Source organism: Alosa pseudoharengus, unplaced genomic scaffold (genome assembly GCF_046254945.1).
Source record: "Alosa pseudoharengus isolate Yale_2024_CS ecotype anadromous, Long Island Sound unplaced genomic scaffold, YU_APseudo_1.1 YU_APseudo_1.1_scf_23, whole genome shotgun sequence".
In the NCBI taxonomy this organism is placed as follows: Eukaryota; Metazoa; Chordata; class Actinopteri; order Clupeiformes; family Clupeidae; genus Alosa; species Alosa pseudoharengus.
The window spans coordinates 11,246,719-11,263,096 of NW_027468685.1; the positions used below are offsets into that span (position 1 = coordinate 11,246,719).

Below are 16,378 nucleotides of genomic sequence, written 5' to 3' on the forward strand. Positions count from 1 at the left end.
GTACAACCTTAACAGTTGTGAGGTCCCAGATGTAAAGATGACAATATTGGACAATATTAACTGTCACAGCTACAGCCATCTTTTTGACTAAATAATAACAAAACTAACTAAACTTATTTTGAGAACATATGGAAACATAAAGCAATGAAAGCTGATGAAAATATTTTCATCTTTGTTGTGCAAAACAAACATATTCATATTTTTGTGATGCAGTGATTGTATAAAACTGCCATCCATTAACTCTAAATGAGTTTTACAATACAACTTTAAAATGTGAATCATATAAGGCCTTGGGATTCAGACTTGTGACTAAGACTATATTTGCCCATCCCGTAAAAAGACAAGGAAAACCAATTATTTTTTATCATGTGTCATGTCCGCATGCGCACAGTGTCTGCACAAGTGTTTATAGTGGGAGGTTTAGACTGTTTCCTCAGGAAATAGCATCATCTGTGGCAGAATACACAAGACCTGGCAGACCGTCTGGGGATCTCAGACCAAGGAGGAACATGAACTATCCATACTTAAATACCGGCAGCAGATAGCATTACCCTGAGAAGCTGGACTACAAAGCGCATCAAGGTTTTAGAGGTAGGCTATGATTTTATCCTACTGATATTGCTCACTGTCTACACATGTGTTCGTTGTTCTTAAGACATTGGAAATGAGATAACATGCCAGAGATGTTTTCTAACAAATAGGTTGAATGAATCAAACAGACAAACCACTGACTGCCCACAGAATCTATTATATTTGTGATTTGTTGTGTAACTTTGGAACGTACAACAGAATTAGACAATAGCCTTGAAATAGCAGGATGTTGTTAATTAAGTGCCACTTATATTATATTATATTACATTTTTTAATTCACATGTTTCAACTGTGATCACAGTAGAAATCAAGCAGCTTGGACTCAAATGAGAAAAAAAAATCATATCCCAAGACTCATGGGGGGGGTCATTGATTAAGCACTTTATTCATCCACCTATAGACCTCAAAGATCTGTCAAATGAATTTTCATTCAATGTGAAATGTTCAGTGATAGTTATTTTAAAGTGAAAAAATAAATGTCATATGACTGTCATGCAAAACGGCACCTTAAGAAAATAGCAGAAAGTAGGTATTGTAATTCAGAAGAAATGACTGTATGGATTTAAGGTGTCAAGACAACACAAATCATTTCACAGCATTTCATCCGATAAATCAGATGATTGTTTTTTTTTCAGGAAAGGCTTTAGTTTGACCTGAGCACCTTTGTAAACTACTTGTCAAAATTATTATTTTGGGTAAAGATGTCTGTCATTGAAAAACAAAACTACCACTGGATTAATGACTATGACACATTTATTGGCAATAATCTTTTATAATCTTTTAGAGTTTTATGCTAGTTTCACAATGGAAACAATGAGAAAAGATCCAACCTTAATGGTAGTGCAGGAGAGATCGCGCAGAGATTGCGCAGGAGGTTGCGTTTGTTTGTGTTTACATTTATATTTATATTTATTAGCAGACACTTTTGTTTTGTCCAAAACAATGTACCTTATATTTTAACCGAGGACCAAACCAAACACACCAGAGATCCCACCCCTCACCCCTCCCTTCAGTATTCCCACAGAAACTCCACGCATGGTTTTATTTTGGTTTGGGGGACAGGCTGCCCCAACTTTGTCTCCTGTCTTCGGAGCCTGGGTTGCCTAGAGACATTTTTATTTTTATTTTTACATTTATATTTACAGTGTACTCAGGAATGGGCAGTGGTATAAGGAGATGATTGCTGAATGTGACAAGCAATGTTAAGAGGAGCAAATTTATTCTGAGAAGGGGAAAAAATCCTAATGAAGAAATAAGTATTTTTAACAAAAAAATACACGTCACAATTATTGGCACCCCTATTTTTAAATCCTGTCTTTTAATTCTAAAAATTCCTTCCCACTCCCATTGCCATATCAGCATAATACAATATCCTTAGACGTCTCATATAGCATCTCATAAAGTTGGGGAATAGGCAGGGGATTTGAGAGCATTTCTCTTCACAGATTATCTTAAATCATCCAGATTCTTAGGTCTTCTCCTCTTAGGTGCATTCTCCTCTTAAGATCACCCTGCACTGGTTTTGTATGGAATTCAAATCAGATCAGAATGCCCAGGTATTCATGATGATATGTGACCCCTAGGTATGTTTTTTTTGTCAGTCTTCTATTTCTGCCAAACCTCAAATATTCTGTCCCCCCCCCCCTACCATCCTCCTCACTTTGTGTGTAGGCCTATAGGGCCAGATAGACATGGGTCTTTTTCCAGGCAAGTTTGTAAGAGTTCCATGGTGAATTGTCGTATTGGAACTTCTTAATGTGGGTATTTTCAGGCAAGCACCAGTTTTTTATGCCCATTTCCTGACTTGCCCATTATTTCAACGGTGTATTATCTTGTCTTTCCCATGTTGAAAATATACTGACTCTGAGGTTATTTTTACACCTCAATGAAACAGGAAATCATGGATTAATGCTTGAAAGATTATAAACACTCTGATTACCTTAAAAAAGTTGAATATATAAATTAAGAAATTAAGCTATGTTGTTTCTGTTATATTTTGTTTATATGATTTTGTAGTGTTGCCAATAATTGTAGCATGTGTAATTTTGAATATTTTTTTCTCCTTCAAGGTTGGATTCCTCCTCATTGTTTTCATTGTGAAACTAGATAAAACAACAAAATACAACAATAAAACAATAATTTTTACTCATCTTCACCAGGATAAATGTGGAGGGCACTGTATTCATGATCAACGTGCACAACGTGTTGAACTATAGGCCTACTGATGTTGCTGATGTGAAACAGTGTTGCTATTTTGATGTATAGAACATCTATCAAGTGATGGAAGTATTTTCCATATTAGAATGGTATCTTAGAAAAGCACTTTCCTAAAACATTGGGCAACAGATTTTGTTCATTGTGCAATGCTCAAACTAACACATATCATGGCACTGATTACATTGGTTGTGTCAAGCTTGTTGTTTAATCATATTCAGCTTGCGCCACACTGTACTCTTTCTTTTCATTGATTAACTCTCATCATGGATCCCACTGATGGTTACATGCACTCACAAACATGTAAAGCTACTTTACCTGCCTCTGCTGTACTGGTGACTCATACAGACAGCACGAGCTGTGCTGGAGGTGGTGAAGTTGTTTACAACGGCGTCCAAAGTTCTTCCATGTTGTTCTTTGTTGTTTAAATAAGGAAGTTCAAGCACATAATGTATCTATTTTTTTCTTTCAGTTTAAGAAAGACCTCCAAGCCAGAATGCCCTTTCTGAAGAAGCTGCCAGGGCGGTCAAAGGGTTGCCACAACAAAGGGGAGCTAACCATGCCAAGCTGCAATCTAAATCCATTTGAGGAAGTGGACCAGCAGTGCCAATACTTTCCAGAGGAAGCTTTGGCGTTAGAGAGGTCCCAGCAACATTGTTCCTTCGACAGCGAGGCAGAGGAGAATGGAACCAATCAAAGAGGTTCTAGGAGCAGTCAGCCTCTAAGGGGAACATTAGTCAAATTATACAGCTCCTCACCTCTGAAGACATTGGGAAAACTGGGAAAGGAGCTGCGTAATACAGCTCGCAGCAAGTGGGGAAGCAATGCACCTTCCCAACGCAGCTCAACTCTACCGTCTGAGAAGAGGAGAAACAGTCGGAGGAGTTCAGAAGAGATTATGACCTTACTGCGCTACAGGTGTGTGTCTGTGTGGGTGTGTTCCCGAGCGTACGCAAGTTTTATATAATATGTTAATTTGTGAGAGGAGATATTTCTCTTTCAGTCCATAGTTGTGCAAATATTTTACATATTGTATTGACAGGATCAACTGTGTTAAGCTTGAGTGAATATTGAATGATGTGCTCCTAGTGTATATTACAGTGTTGGAGATAACCTGTTGTTTTTCTGTTAATGCAGTAAAACAGCACAGGTAAGGTTATTTGAGTCTAATCTACTTTTCAGAGTATTGCTAACAATGTCCTTTTCTCCACCACTTTTACGTGTAAACCCTTTGGGCGTCATGCTCCAGTTTGGCAAGCCTACGCAAAGAGTCCACCTGCCGAGAGAGCCTCTATGGGGGAGACTATAATCTTGAGACAGATGATGATGCCCGCAGACGCCCATCCTTCCTGCGCATAGTTAGTCTTGGCAAGCTTCGGAGGGAGTCAATGGTGGACCGCATTTCCCAGGAGGCCGAGGAAGAGACGGTGGAGGAGCCACCAGAGGTCAAACCTAAAGAACCTCTCTCCGGTACAGACATGAGGGTTAATGATGTTTTTATAGCTGTTGGCCATACATTGTTAACCTGACTTTCACCAGATGAATTTCGTTCCGCTTAGCTCTGCCTAGCTTCACTCACATCCATCTGGGACCTCTTCCATTGAGAGTGATTTCAGCACGAGATTGTATGGTAGATCCAATCAGGACGCAGGGCAGGAGTTTCATAGATGTGACGTAGCGTAGAAGCGACTGTGAGACTGTTATTAGCGTCACGGGTTGGCTTCGATGTGAGTGGTTGAAGTAGCACGTCAATAGATGACGGACAAGTGGCTTATTCAATCATGTGCAAGCATTTTTTGATTAGGCCCAGCCTTCTGAAACACCATTCCAATGGATCGGTTCCAGATGGATGAGTGGAGCTAGGCGGAACGAAATTCATTTGGCGAGAGTCAGGTAAATACATTGTAGCATTACTGTATCAAAATAGACTAACACTCTCCTTGTTCTCTTTTTGTCTCAGTCTTAGAGATCCTGCGGCTTGTCAATCAAAGGAGTCTACTGCTAGCTGATACCCACATTCAGGAGCTTGAGCGTGAGTGTGAACTCGATCACCATCCACCCAACATGGCACCATCAACCTCACGTAGGTCCAGTGCAATGTCCACAGGAAACCCTCCTGAGACAATGCCCACCTCCTGCGTCTGGGATGCGGGCCGGCGCAAGGCTAAAGACGTGGAGCTTCTTTACGAGGCCCTGCTGCAGGAGATGTGGGACGTGGTGCGGGAGTCGCTCCGGCAGCCCTGCGCTGGCCCGCAGCTGGGCCTGGTGGTGCTGGTCATCCAGCAGGAGGAGGCGGCCGACTCCGCCCGGGCCCAGCGGGAAAAGACCCGATCTCTTCCCAGCAACAACGATGAGGGCATCCACGAGGGGCTGTTGATGTACCCCACCCCCAGTGACTCCCCCCAACCCTCCTGCCGGCCTCGCAGTCTCATGAAACGCTGGGAGGAGGCTGTGGGAGAGGCTGCAGACTGGTCGCTGCCACAGCCAGGGGGCATCTCAGCCGGCCAGCTGGCCTCGTTCCTGGAGCGCCTGAGTGGACGTGTGCTGGAGGACCTGGACGCAGCGTGTCGGAATGTGGTGGCCATTTACCCAGAGGACTTCAGGGCTTTTCAAGTGTATGTGCACAGCTACCACAGGGCTGTGGCTCAACGCCTCAAGACAGTTACAAGTGGTCCACTCCAGATAACGGACACGTATGCACTGCTGGACTGGATCTACAATATCTACAGCAGGTATTGTTTCAGTGTTTCTAAGGTGGGGACCACATTAGCCAGCGGCAAGCGGCAGGTTTCCTATTGTTCCCTATGGTTCAGCAGTGGAACGGTGGCAACGCTGGCATAACGCTAGCGTTGAACAAACTGAGCGTTGAACTTGGTTCAACTTTCAAAGCGCAACGCGAGCGTATTCAATTGACAAATCGTTTGTGTTGCTTAGGAACGAGTTAGAACTTATTATGGTCTGAACGTTGCGTTACGTTTGGCGCTGCCGCTTGCTGCTGGCTGATGTGATCCCCGCCTAAAGGTTCAAGTGACAACACAACTGGTGATGCTGATAGAACTGTTAAATTCTCTTGAAATTATATTTAGCTGCAAGGGATGAGGCCATTTTCCTTCATGTTAGTCTGTATAGATCACAGATTCAATGTATTTTTTTGTGTGGTGGTAAGGCTTAATTTCTTTCAGATAACATTTTATGATTGACAAATTACAATTTTGTTTAACTATCTTTAAGGTCTAGATGTGTTCAGTTCAGTCTTTTACCACTAAGCCAAAACAATGCATTATTTTGTTATAGTCTGAGAGGGAGTTTGTAATGCATGACACTGATTCATGGTCTGTGATGCAGGGATGTTCTCGGACCAGTTAGCAATATGGCAACCCTTGACTGTACCCAGCTGGAGCCACTATTACCACCAAAATGTATTGACAGACTGGAACAGGACTGCATCAATACTGTTAAGGTAATGAGTGTTATGTGGGTATGTTTTTTTTTCATTATTTTACCTATTGGTTGTATGTTAAGTCTCATTTTCTTTTAAAATGTATAAAGCGTACTGAGACCATGTTGTGTGATGAGACTGCGCTATAAACAATAAATTGATTGATGTCATGAGGACCCAAAGCACCCACTAAGTTAGTAAAACCTATAAAAAGGGACATAATTCTGGTCCTTAATTCTTCTGAGATATAGTGTTGTTTATGATAAAAAAAAACAATAGTGCTAAAACATTTATTTACTAGTGTTTATGGTTAGGCTTGGTTCTGGTATAGGTATAATTTAATAATCCTTAGTTACTGTACAATGGAAGCCAAGGTCCCCACTTAGACATCAAAATAAGAATGTGTTTGAATATGTGTGTTTATGTGTGTGTGTGTGTGTGTGTGTGTGTGTGTGTGTGTGTGTGTGTGTGTGTGTGTGTGTTTGTGTGTGTAGGACAATGTAAGCATAGAACTCTCACAAGTACTAGAAGATGAGGAGAGGAGATGGGCCCAATCCATGCACATTGAAGAGTACCAGTCCAACCTCGCACGTTCTGTTATACAGGTCAGGAACTCACACACCTGACATGAAGAGGGTGGTCTTAATGACAAGAAAGACTTTTATTTAGAGTTTATGCATAATGTCTTTCTGTGTTTTTAGCGATTGAAAGTAGACATCGACAGATCAACAGCTATTAATGAACAGCTTGGAGCTCGAGTAGCTCGCTGCACTCTTAGTGGCCTGGCAGACTTCCTGCAGAGGTAAGGTGGTGAATAAAGTTTTTTGAACAGATGATAATGCTGTAAAAAATGGTTCTGATGTTGGTAGTAACAGTTATCGCTTTAATTGCAGTTTTAAAAGAAAGGTTGAGCTGTTCCATGAGACACAGGCTGATTTTGGGGACAAAGGGGATGGTTATATCTCCAAGACAATCGCTCTTGTCAATTGCATACCTCCCTTCAGGTAAACACATTTTAAGAGGCACATAAATAAAAGTTTTTTGTAAATGTGAGATGTTAAAAATATATATTAAGAACATATATATGTGGGTATATGTGTTATATAATGTTCTGTGTGCATGTTTTTGCTCGTTCTGTTTGTATGTGCAGAACAACAAACTTACCTTTGTGTATAGAATAGGCTATATAATAAGCCTACCACTGTGTGTGTACTTGTGCCTCTAGTATGTGTGACATATGTACTTTGTTGATTTCACAGGAACTTTGTGGAGCGTTGCCGGCAGTGTGATTCCCTGGGGAGTACAGACTCTTTGGAACATGCTCACTCCTCTCTTGAGACCATTGTCAACCAGTCAACCAAAGTTCTTACCGACAAACTGTTCGATAACATCAGGGTGAGAGATTTATTCACATGCATAAACACTTCTTAGTTTACCCTTGTTAGTGGTAATACATTCCCTGCTGCTCTAGTATGTTAGGGTGTTGTTCCGGGGTTTGTCCTCCCAAGACCTATTTCATCCGGTTTGTACATATAGCCACTGGCGTATGCCAGATTACATAACTCCTGAATGCAATGTAATTTCCTTTAGCTTCCCTGATGCAGATGGTGAATATCTTAGTCATGTACTTCCCAGACAAAAAATCAAATAGACTATGGCTGTGCAGTATAGGGGGAAAAGAATCATTGCATGTGTTTACTGCTTAAACGCATAGCTGGCCAGCTGTTGCTGGACCTTGTATTCTAGCAGTTGAGAGGACAAATAGTTCTCATCTCTCTACCTAAAGGCTGACAAAGTTCCTCTGTACCTAAAGAAACAATTTTGTTGTTGGGTGTGGGGAGGTAAATAATAGAGAATAACATGTAACTGATGAAAAGTCAAATGTCAAAATGAATTTCAGTTTCGGCGATGAGTGTGAAATATGAATTTTTGATTTTTGAAACTGATAAATTAATCATTTCTATACATCTAGGTAGGATCTGTGTTGTTTTTACTTTTTTCTTACTTTTCATAAGGCAAGCATTTATTAACCAAAATATGGTGCATATAAAATCCAAAAGAAATGTATATATATATATACATAATATAACAAGGAGAAATCATATGACAATTACAGCATACTTCAATAATGGCTGATAATCATAGATACAAAATTAGGAGGCTTGAGCGAGGCAGACAAAATATCTGTAATTGAACATGGCTTAGAACCCTAATCTCAAGTTCAACGAACAACAGAAGTTCAGTGGATCATAAATCAGTCAGATCATTAGCTGCTTTCAGACATAGGTGTAAGTTCTCATGTTCTGCGGATATCAAACATAACTGGACATTTGGAACCTCAAACTTAGCCGGCTCTTACACTACTCCCCTCCTAGTATTTCCGGGACGTTATGTAAATGAGCTCATGTCTGAACGAAGCGAAGAACATGCTGGGCTGTGATTGGTGAATGGTATGTATTGTATACTTTCAAAAAACCATGCAGTCGTTCAACAAACAGATATTGACCTTTTGTCAGCTTCGCATACCGTAATACAGAAAGTGAACTGTCTTTGCCAGCTCTTTGACAATAACTTGTCTGTACTGGTTTTCTCTAACGAGGGATCCAGGCTTCCTGAATGAGGACGTTAACACACAATAAGCTAGACACTTTGTGTACTTCCCACTTCCAATAATTTGGCTATTGCTGAGTCATACTCTGACAACATGCCAGTTGCTCTTGAATAGTCAACCACTGCTCAGATCCCAAGCTGTGGTCCATCAAAAGATAAAGTTGTTTACAATTGCCTTAGTGACAACATTATTATAAAATCTGTTTAATAATTCAAAACAATGCTCTCTCATTCCTTATGAAAGCTGTTTAAAAACAATTTTGGATGACTAATTTAAAAGCTGCCAGAGAACTATTTATGCAATTTTTTTGTAAACCACTTTTCATAGAAATAGAGATACGTCAGTATATGAGTACAAATTAAAAATAACACACAGGCACACACACACACAAACACACACACACACACACACACACACACACACACACACACACACACACACACACACACAGAGAAACACACACACACACACACACATATTTGTGTAACTTGATAATTATCCATGCCAGGTAAATACCACAAAAGACAAAAAAGGGTTGGGATGCTTTGATGGGCTTTAATAATGGGCAACCACCTCTTATTTGTAAGGGCAAACTGCCTCGTGTTGTCTCTGGCTACTACTAATAATAATAATAATAGTTGTATTAGTAATGAGAAATATTATCGCCTCTCATGAAACACTCAAACATTTTGTTTTTTATACAGCCCTTCTTTGACAAGCTGGTAAAGCGAAAATGGCTGAATAACACTGAGGCATATGAAAACATTGAGATTACCATCAAACAACACTTTAAGAAGTTCCGTAGAATGGACTGTCCTCCATATCAAGTAAGTATAATTTTTTTTATTTTTTTCTCACTTGTCCTTGTTATTTGTATTACAGTTACAGTTATGTCATTTTGATCATATTTTAAAATCCTTTTTGTCTGATTGACAGGTCCTAGTGAATGAGGTACATAGGCGCGTCTTGATTGAGTATGTCCGTGCAATCATGAGAGGCCGCATAATCTGCACATCGCTCAAAATGAGGAAAAGGGTGGCTTACAGACTTCAGGACGAGGCCAAGCAAATAAAAGCACTTTTCAAAGACCTGGTTAGTACTCAAGTGCCTTTGCTGTATCACCTTCCAACACTTTTTAAGAGATATATTAGTAGTAGGAGTATATCTTTTTTTATTGTTATTGGAATACTCAAATATTTTCTCCCCATTCCACAGGAATCTGATTGCTCATGGCTTGACAGTGTCATTGCACATTTGGCGGATATTATTCTTCTTGAGGACATTCCGTCAATACAAATGGAAGTTGGAGTACTGGTGAAGGAGTTTCCAGATATACGGTGAGATTTAGCCTCAATACGATGCATCACTGTTAGAACTGTCGCTATATTCACTAGAGTAGTAAATATTAGTAAAATGTTGTAGAGCTGGTCTACCCTAGCCTAGAAATCTAGACGCACCCTAGTGGCGGCAAATTAATTTGCTCAGCCTGTACGTCTAGTATCAAACCATAGGAATTTCTATTGGCCGACGCCGTGGACGTCATCCAATCACAGCGCTCTATTTTGTTAGAAAGTCTTAAGGTGGGCTTAACAGAATGATGACAGTCCTACGACGGTGAACAACAAGGAAGGTGGCTATGGCGAACGAAGAGCGGTTGTTTGAATCGCCGTTGGCGTCAACTTTGGAGGAGTTGGACTTGTGCTTTTCTTTGAAAGTTGAGCAACACAACGCACTTAAGTCATTCCTTTCGAAGAAGGATGTATTTGCCATTTTGCCGACCGGATACGGATATGGTCGTAGCGCTGGCCTATTGCATGCCTAGGCAGTTTGAAAGACAATTCTCTGCCCGCCCCTTGGATTAAGCGAGGTGAATGGGTCGATTCCAGACTATACATTTCAATGATATAGGATGGCCCGCCAGGCTAAGTCTACCCCATTGTCATTTCCAATCCCACCACCTCTCTCCTCCTCAATTCACTTCCTGTCAATTCCCACGGTCGCACACACACACACACACACACACATATATATATATATATATATATATATATATATATATATATATATATATATATATATATATATATATATATATATATAAGTATATGTATGTACAGTATATGTTGTTAGAGTGGAATGTACACTGCCTCAAATCCAAGAGAGTGGAATGTAATCCTTGCCTCAAATCCGAGTGGTATCGTACACATCACACAGATTACTGACATATCAAATACTTGATATTGTGTCACATGATAATTCTATTCTATGATATTCTGGTTTAAGCCAAAAGTGATGGGGGTGGTTAGGTTACTCTGGGGCAGATGTGCTGTCGCTTTTGCGCCCACTTGAGGCGTATTTTCTTCGCAACGTTTGCGTAAAAACATGCCATCGTATGTAAAAACAGGCCGCACTTGGGTAAAACCGCAGACTGCGGAGAAGGAGTAGGCTATAAGAGACACCTTCAAAGACAACAGAATCTCTATTCAGAGCACCATTTTTGCTTCTTTGTACTATAGCCTATCAACAGTGTTGTGCGTGAACGAGTTCAAAAGAACGCGTTCATTGAACACGCTCATTTTTTCGTGAACGTTGAACTGAACGCAACACATTTTTTAATAAAGAACTTGAACGTGAATTAGTTCACATTATGTGTCATGAACGGCAGACATCACTGTAAATGAACGTTGGAATTTGTTTTCCATTGAAAACCTGTTTTCTCTTTTGAAACGCAACGAGAGAAAGTTCCTCCCTCCTGTATTCTCGCTGGTGCCGCTTAAATCATGTAGGCCTATCACCAGACAGAAATGGTTTTGACATTGTGTGCGCAATGCATTGCGGGCAACGTAGTGTCCGGCTGAGAATAGTTGAATAGCATACTGGTTTCCGCACAACGTTACCCGTGATGAATTGCAGCAGAGCGGGGTAGGCATAGCAACGCCGCGTAGCAGGCAACGCCGAGAGCGCGGAGGGCTCATAGACAGTAAAAGAAAGGAGGGCTGGAGGAGCGAGAGAGAGACAGACCAATGACGAGAGTGAGAGAAAGCGCTGCAATTAAAAAAAAAATGGCTAGTGGAAGTGATGGCACGGAGACTGGTCTACCTTGTCTGTACTGCTGCAAGTTTCATCACCTGGTAAGAAACCCACAATTGCAGTGTCATGAGCTAATGTCTACAATGAGCAGCTTCAAAGAACGTATAGTGATTTCTAGCTCGTAGTGTGAAAAAAAGTATTTATTTGAATATTTCACGAAAAAAGTCAAATGAACTGAACTTTGAACTAGTTCAGAATTAAAATTGTGAACTTTGAACGTGAACTGTTAACTTTGAGCATGTATGAACTGAACTTGAACTAGTTCAGAAAAGCTGTAAACTGGCACAACACTGCCTATCAAAAGCAACCTTAACTTTCGCTGGCCTTTTGAATGTCTTACTTTCACTTTCACGTCATCTACTCAAACTTTTCTACTTGCTATATTTGACCAATCTTCGTGCATAAGTAGTTTGAGTAGAACTACTGCTCTCCATTAGGCTATCTCCCTGCTTGCTGACGTCTTATCATGTATTGTATTATTTCATGATCGCTAGAAGTTTGATTCCTTTTAATCTTGTCATCACTTAACTTTATTCAACTGCACTTGTGATTGAAGTAGGCTAAGCCGTTCAGTTGTGAATGTTCGCAAATTGCAGTAGGGGGCGGAGAAAGGCACTGATTATCCAATGAACGGCAGGTTTGATAAATACCACGTGAACTGAAGAAGCTCACCGTGCGCTTTCTGCAGGTTTAGGCATGGCCTTGATAACGCTGCGTTCCGAATCTACCTACATCTGGCCCTCAGTGTTTTTCTCCAGATTACAGTAATTCTGTGTTCATGTTTTATTAATCGTATTATACAATATGCTTGTCATGGCAATACATTGTGAGAGATCAAGATCACTGATAGGCAAACCCACGCATTTCTATGGTCACTAAAGACAACAAAGAATTTTGCAAATGATATATTGCCCCAAACAGGCATTTTAAGGAGGATGCAACTTGAAAGACAAACTTGTTTTGGCAAATTCCAGAGGTTTCTTCAAGGTCAGGATGTCCAAAATAGTTTAGCTAGCATATGTTATTTTAGCTTTATTTCCATCCTTCCCAGGGCTGCGAGGGCACCAGTTTGTGGGCATAGATATGCATGGTGATAATGAAAGGCCAAGTGCTGTCACGTAGTCCCGTTGCCATTATTTTTAGGCAGATGTGTTTTATAGACAAAAATGATGGTCCAGGGGGTATTTACAGGCAACGTGTTTGTGTATTTATAAGTAATAGAGTGGAATTCAGGAGAATAGGTCATTAGCTGAGTGGCAAATCTCCTGCTGACGCACAATTCAATGCGGCTGTCAGGAAATAGCCGCCAAGGACTTCCTGTTCCTGCCATCCCATTGGGAGACTGGCTGGTGCCTCACATAAGATCAAAGAATGAGGGCCCCAGCCTCAGGACACATGTTAAGTCACTCAAGAAAAACATCTCTTATTTTTTGCAAACAGTATGATGCTTTGCAGCATAACCAAGCTGATTTAAAATTTTCTCTTGAAAATGTTCTGCAATTTTCATCCGTCTTAGAAGTCCAAGAAAAGAAGTGATCATTTTATAATTCTGCTTCAAGGAAGCCACATTTATATGAATTAAAGAGCACCAACTCTTACTATGAATCATCTCAGAACAATTTCTGTATCACAATTTTTACATAAAACCTATAGCCCTAGCCTGAGAGAACCCAGGATGGCAGTTGGCACTAGCACAAAGCTGCCATCTTTGCCCATATAAGGAGATCTGGGTACTTCCTATGGGAAAATAACATGGGGATTTTGAATAATGACACCTGTTAAACTCTTGCAGTGACAAAGAAGTCAGAAATGCAGATGCTTTGCCCTACACACTTTTGTCAGAGGGTTTTGGGATCTTCAGTACGTTAAGATGGCAAACTTTGATTTTTGCTACATGGGAGCTAATCAAAGCTAATTTTACCAGTGGTTAGACTCCTTGAAAATCAGAAGTCAACAAACGATTTCCAGACCAATTTTTAATTGAGAATTAGGTCTGGTGTTAGCGAGGATACCATAGCCCAAATATGTTGTATATTAGTGTCTGGTTTATATGTTATTTATACATGTCATAACTCCTTACCATCTACTCTCCTAATCACTCTTCTCTCACAGGAGGAGGCACATCTCGACCGTACTAAACATGAGGGGGATGATGCAACAGACGCAGCGGCAGGTGATCCTGGGAATAGTTTGCGACCTGGAGAACAGCGAGAGCCCGATGCATGTGCCTCGGGACCACGCCCTTTTCTCTGAGATCCCGGTGACCAGCGAGGTGTCCTGTCTCGGACTGGTGGTGATTCGCATGGCACTGACTGTATCTTCATGGGTGTCAACGATGTGGCCCCACCATAGACACAGATATCGTCATCGACGTGGTCACACATAAGCATCCCTTTAGCTGCCTATTATGGTGCAGTTTTTTTTGTGGGAGTTCTATTGAGGAGATAACATGGTTATCTCAGTATTACATAACATGATGGATGCAATGTGTTTGTAAAACAAGCCAGATAATTGTACAAAAGCTGAAGACTTACGGTGTGTTTCCACACAACGAAATTTCGCGTCGCTCTCATTGAGGTTGAATGGAGACGAAATTCGCCCTAGTTGGGCGAAATGAAAGCGAATCGCCGAGGCAGGCGAAACAAAGTTGGCCAAAGTTTAACTTTATTTAAATGAGGACCAATCGAGAACCAATCAGGTACGCGTCTTTGTGTTTGGAGGCGGGAGTTACAAAAAAGTCTGACCAAGATGGCGGAGACTACCTGAGCTGTAACACGAACATTTGTGATTAAAATGTTTCTACACGAACATTGGCACTTGTATCAACACGAATTGTGGTTTATATGCCACACGAACTTAGTCAGAGCACATACACCACTAAATAGACCACTATATATGTTAGTTTAAGCACTCAATCTTTTTAGCTAGCTGACAGGCGAAATGCTAGTATTTTAGGACATTGGATTGCATTGTAAACCTAGCTAGACAGCTAGGCTACATGCTGCAACACAGGTATGAAATATATTATGTCTTATTGACCTTGTTGTTTCTATGAACATGAATTGTTGTTTATAGGCAACATCAACTTAGTCGAGGCATAAAGACCCCTGGATATCTTCATTAAGTACTTAAACATTTGAATTAGCTGATTAGCCTAATTAGCTCGCTTGCCACCACTGGCTAGACACTGCAGTCAAAAGGTTAGCGGTTTCGCCGTCACGCCCCCGAGGCGAAATTTCGCTGGCCGAAAATCGCGAGGTGTTTCGCTATGTGGAAACACACCGTAAGGGCTAAGTTAAAAATTAAGATGAAATATATTTCTTTATAGTTCTTCTATAAAGTCAAAAGTGATTACATAGTCTTCCTGTCATAAACCTATATTTGCACACATGCATACTTTGCAATACTGTATATTTATGTTATATTACTTTGGGTTAGTAAAGTATTTCTTTTTTTAATACGATGGGCATTGTCTGTTTTACAATTCAAAGAATGATGAACTGCTGGGGCAAATTCAAGTTAAGGTTGCAAGTTCAGTTAATGACAATTCCATCAGTTTTGTAATTTATGTTTCGATTTGTAAGTAAAAAAATAAAAATGTTTAATGTTTTGGAAACTTGTTGTATTGCTTTGATCGTGGCTAAAATTGTATGTGCAGTTAAAAAATAGGATGCAGACAAGATTGTAGGTTCCCAATCCCTGCACACATATGGCATCTTTGGAGGGCACTGTATTAACCAAATCTACCTTGTAGTTTAGCCAAAGTCCTTTTAAGCAAGTCCCTCCACTTGGTGGCCATATTGCAACACTTTTTGGGCACTTATCGGGCATCTATTTCGGGTACAACTGCGCGTGCGCAATAAAGGTCTGCACTCCCGCGGTAGACGCGGGTCCCGACGCAAAAGAGTGCGGCACGGGACAACTTTTGAAAGCTCATTGCGGGAGCGGGCGGGATGAGAGAGGTGCGTTCGCGGGTGCGGGACAAACCGATGATTCACTGCACTCCCGCAAATTAAATATGTGCGTAAAATGAAATATGGAAATGATTAAAGTAGGCTACTGTTCATAACTATTATTCAGCTGGATGTTCTGTTAGGCAGCATTAACAAACGGGGTTTAAGCATAACTGAAGGATAGCAGGCCTATAGCCTATATTGTTGTTTACGTGGGTTCAATTTGTTCCTGCTGCTCATTGTCAAAACTCAAAAATTGGGAGCGGGACATCATGTTACAGATGCGGGCGGGAGCGGGACTAAAAATGACACATTAATGGGGGAGCGGGCGGGAGCGGGACAGAATATTGCGGGAGCGGGTGGGAGCTGAAAAATCAGTCCCGCGCAGACCTCTAGTGTGCAATGCTTCACAAATCACGACATACCAACCTCGCTCCAGCTGCGAGATCACAACACATGATTGGCATGATGTATTCACAA

General features: G+C 40.9%; 1 protein-coding gene across 1 annotated transcript; it reads left to right on the plus strand.

The window, feature by feature from the left end:
- The first annotated feature begins 480 nt into the window (after positions 1–480).
- Positions 481–14,775, plus strand: exoc3l2a (exocyst complex component 3-like 2a). The gene is made up of 13 exons (XM_076301450.1): positions 481–591; positions 3,278–3,723; positions 4,055–4,275; positions 4,766–5,537; positions 6,151–6,265; positions 6,739–6,849; positions 6,946–7,046; positions 7,138–7,248; positions 7,504–7,639; positions 9,560–9,682; positions 9,792–9,947; positions 10,071–10,192; positions 14,058–14,775. Exons 2-13 carry the CDS (start codon positions 3,302–3,304, stop codon positions 14,329–14,331), a joined length of 2,664 nt encoding a protein of 887 aa, XP_076157565.1. The 5' UTR covers positions 481–591; positions 3,278–3,301; the 3' UTR covers positions 14,332–14,775.
- Positions 14,776–16,378: the final 1,603 nt, after the last annotated feature.